The sequence below is a fragment of the Helianthus annuus genome, chromosome 9, assembly GCF_002127325.2.
Source record: "Helianthus annuus cultivar XRQ/B chromosome 9, HanXRQr2.0-SUNRISE, whole genome shotgun sequence".
In the NCBI taxonomy this organism is placed as follows: domain Eukaryota; kingdom Viridiplantae; phylum Streptophyta; class Magnoliopsida; order Asterales; family Asteraceae; genus Helianthus; species Helianthus annuus.
In genome coordinates, this window is record NC_035441.2 from 142,807,478 (window position 1) to 142,811,451 (window position 3,974).

The 3,974-nt window shown below is 34.3% G+C and overlaps 1 protein-coding gene across 2 annotated transcripts; it reads right to left on the minus strand.

Moving 5' to 3' along the window:
• Window positions 1-1,076: 1,076 nt before the first annotated feature.
• On the minus strand, window positions 1,077-3,386 carry LOC110921362 (homeobox-leucine zipper protein HAT9). 2 transcript variants are annotated; one of them, XM_022165677.2, is made up of 3 exons: window positions 2,839-3,386; window positions 2,652-2,731; window positions 1,077-1,682 (listed from the first exon to the last, which is right to left on the minus strand). In XM_022165677.2, the coding sequence occupies exons 1-3, from the start codon at window positions 3,268-3,270 to the stop codon at window positions 1,397-1,399; spliced, it is 798 nt and encodes a 265-aa protein (XP_022021369.1). In that variant the 5' UTR covers window positions 3,271-3,386; the 3' UTR covers window positions 1,077-1,396. The 2 variants fall into 2 exon arrangements, with proteins under 2 accessions (XP_022021369.1, XP_022021368.1); XM_022165676.2 differs by having other exon boundaries at window positions 2,652-2,734.
• Window positions 3,387-3,974: the final 588 nt, after the last annotated feature.

Below are 3,974 nucleotides of genomic sequence, written 5' to 3' on the forward strand. Positions count from 1 at the left end.
AATAACTCAGGAGCATAGGTAATCTTATTGTGATCCTTATCGTACTTGGCCAATGAAACAGTGACCTTCAGGCCAAACATCTTTACCGTGTTCATGGACGCTAATGTCTCCTTGACGTCCACCACGCCGACGTACCGGATAAAACCAAAACACCTACCCTTCGTGTCTCGCTTCCGAGCCACATAGGCATCGGAGACAAAACCAAACGGCTTAAATGCCCTCCATAAAATACCCCTCGTCACTTTATCATCAATATTCTGGACAAGGAATGTCCACTCCACCCCATCTCCCCTTCCTCTATAATTTCTCCGGTATTCCACGTTTGACCACGGACCCCCAGTGTCTTGCTCCCCCCCCTCCTTCATTCATTTCGACTAAATCAGAAATAAACAGGACCACCAACAAAGTCAGCCACCCAGGACGCAACTTCTACGAAGTGTTAACGGGATTCGAACTGATCTAGCTGTGCTATACGCAGATAGACGCGACCAGTATCAGACCCGCTAAGCCAACAAGAAGAAAGTCCGGCAGGGAGACCGACGCAGAGGAAAAGAAAAAGAAAACAACCGATCCCGGAAGCGAATGGAGGATATGATCCGGCGAGTTTAGAATGAGAGGTCAAACCAAAGGCAACCTCGCACGCTAATCAGGCAGGGATGTCCCCGTCGAGCCTCCGGCGAGTCGGAAAACGTTTCGTATTCTAGAGAAAAAATGAAGGAAACTATTTACAAAACATCAATTATAGTTTTTTTTAACTTTTACAGGAAAAAAATGCAATGGTAGTTGTTAAGAAAAAGAATTATCTAAATTAATGATTTAACACAAACCAACACGTAACTAAATAGAAAACCCCAAAATCCACCCATCATTTTCATTATCCTTCCACCGCCCTTATTTGAGTGCATTGTCTGCGTTGCTTCTTGTCACTCGTATCTTTGACTCATCCGAGTTCAAGATTCCATTTTCTCTCAACCCTATACATATATATACATGCATCATGCATGTCTACCAAATATTCAAATAAAGGATACCAAATGATTAAAAATTGTTACAAAATGAATATTGCAAAAAAGGATAAACAACAATGCTAATGATATATATAACTACATATAATCCTTTCATTGACATATAATTCTTCTTACAGACAGCCAAATCATAAACTAATAAAAGAAAAAAATGGATCAGTAGAAATCCACATATATAATCACTAATTTTCCACAAATATATAACTTAATTAATACTAACTAACTAATCCCTCACTAATCATGACAAACCCTTAGCTCTAAAAAAAAGAGAAAGGATTCTGCATGGATGATTAATATGAGTAGTAATTAATATGCATGCTTTAAATTAATTAAGACTGAAAATGAAAGAAAATTAATTAAATAATTGGCAATCAGCAGGCTGCAGATGGGTTGGTGAATGGGTTAAAGAAGTGTGGTTTTTGAGCCATGGTAAAACTAGGATGAGTTGTGGCGGAGGAAGTGGCGTCTGCGGTGCGTTCGCATGATGGACAGCGGGTGAGGGTGGCCGCCGGCAACTGCATGTACAGCGGCGGAGATGCCAGTTTGAGGGCTTTCAGTTCTTGAAGCTCTTTGTGGAGTCTAGTGTTCTCTTCCTTTAGTGCTTCACAACACTTCTTCAAGTATTCACAGTCAACTTCTGTTTGCTTCAACTTTGTTCTTTAATTATTAAAAAAATAAATCCATAATTAGTTTTTATAATAAATCAACCTAATACGTACAGAAATCCTTTTTTTAAATAATACCAAAAGTAATTGCAACAATAATTAAGCAGATTATTATAGATATCAGAAGAACCCACACGCATGCTTTTTGTTTGTTGTTGCTACATCATTTGTCGTTCCATTTTTTTTTTCTCTTTTATAGTTGTTTTGTGGATTAACATATTTTAAAGTTTTCTAAAAAATCATTTTTAATTGAAACAATAGAGTAATAAATAAAAGAAAATTAGGAAATCATTGTTTCAACTAACTATCATTGTATCAACTAACTATTATAAATAAATGATAATATGATATAAAATATGTATTTCTTGAGATTAAAACTGGAAATCAACATAAATTTGAGATTTAATAAATTCATGGATACTCATTTATGACGCAATATATTGTGACGTAACAAGTATTTTCTTCATGGCGATCGAACAAAACTTGAACACGCAATGAATTCTATCAAAACTTACAGCTCCTTTTATCAATCTCAAAAATAAAATCATTTCGTCAACATATATAGCAAATGATAAATTAGGTTACCAGTTATTGAATTTATTCTATCTTCAATTATGCATACCATTTTTAACGTGAAACATAACTATACAAAAAGATCTTTACCGAAAGAAAAATATTGATATTATTTACAGTAGTAATTAATATTAATAAAATATATTAAATGAAAGAATATTTGCAATTACAGAAGTAAAAAAAAAGTTCAACCATGAGTTAATTAGTTTTCAAAATTATGAGTATGAACCTTTTGAGTTTTTACAGATCCAGTAATAATTTTTGTATAACTTTTTAAATCTCAAAGTTTTTCAATTTCTGTTTTTTTAAAGATGATATAATTAGAAACCATAAAAATTCAGGGTTTTTAAAGAAGATATATAGGTGATCGATATGTATGTATGTATACCTGGCTCTTCGGTTCTGGAACCAAACTTCAACTTGCCTAGGCCTCAACTTTAGCTCCCTTGCAAGCTCTTGCTTTTGTTTCTGCTAATAATCAACACTAACTATCGTAAGTTTTAGTTGTTAAACCTTAAAAACTTTGAAATTACAAGAATGAATCTTAACGTGTGTGTGAGAAAGATGATGCATACAGGGTTTAAAGTACTATGATGTTTGAAAGCTTCTTCAAGAAGTGCAGATTGAGCTTTAGTAAGTCTGAGTTTCTTCCTGTCATTAACACTATAATCATCTTCTTCTTCAACTTGACTTGTTGTGCTAATCACTCTCTTCGATTCTTCACTCTTGACCTCCCTTTCCCTCTTAACACACACACTCGCAACCGAGATTAATGATGAACCAACGCTAACGCTATCTTGTCGGTACAAACCATCGTCGGGTTTCTTCTTGGTTAATCCATGATCAAGATCACGATCGCTGGAAAGAGCCAACGTTAAGGATGGATCAAAATTCAGGATATTGCAAGGCTTCTTGGTGGTGTTGGTGGAGTTGTTTTCCACCATGCATGAACTAAGACCTAATTCTAGGACAATAGTACCCTTATTACAAACACTATCATTTCCCATTTCTTTCAAAGGTTATATTCAGAGAGATTTTTAGGAAAGATATTATGAAGAGGTTGGGAGGGTGGAAGAGAGAAATATAGCAAGCTAGGTAAGGGAAATTATTGGTTGGGGGGTGGGGGTGGGGTGGGGTGGGGGGTTTTGATGATTAATAATGAAATCAATAAATGGGTAGAAAAATAGTATGTGGGGAATGAAATTATGAAGTTCAAGAAAACTATCAACCAATAGATATTCTTGTAATTTATTTCATTAAAATATAGTTTGAAAAGTACATTGATTATTTGGTGGACATTTAAAGGTATACTCTAATAAAAAAAACAAAAGAACAAATTCTCATGAATCTTTTGTTTATTACAAATAAAGACTCTTAAATCTTATTTATAATTTGAGATTATTATCTTTGAAAGACCAACAAAAGGCTACTCACACCGGTAAATGTAGACGTAGCTGATGATCCAACCCGCCACCAGTTTAAAAGAAACTTATTGTCTGAAGACTTGAATCCATAATCTCCATTTTAAAAGTTTATAAGCGTAGTAACACACCATAAGATTGTTGGCTATTACAGTAGAAGAATATATTTTTAATAACTTTAAGAAAGAAAGGTCTTACTTTCTCTCTACACATAAGTTGACCATACGAATTGAAGCTTTAATAATTGTTTTCTCTTAATGAAAAATCTAGGAAACTTCAACCTTTAGTAA

Excerpts from the sequence above, each read along its gene's own strand:
- LOC110921362 (XM_022165676.2), bottom strand. The coding sequence starts at position 3,270 with ATGGGAAATGATAGTGTTTGTAATAAGGGTACTATTGTCCTAGAATTA. Across the intron at positions 2,735-2,838 it reads ATCATAGTACTTTAAACCCT|CAGAAACAAAAGCAAGAGCT; the intron begins GTATGCATCATC and ends GTTGATTATTAG. Across the intron at positions 1,683-2,651 it reads TTCCAGAACCGAAGAGCCAG|AACAAAGTTGAAGCAAACAG; the intron begins GTATACATACAT and ends TAATAATTAAAG.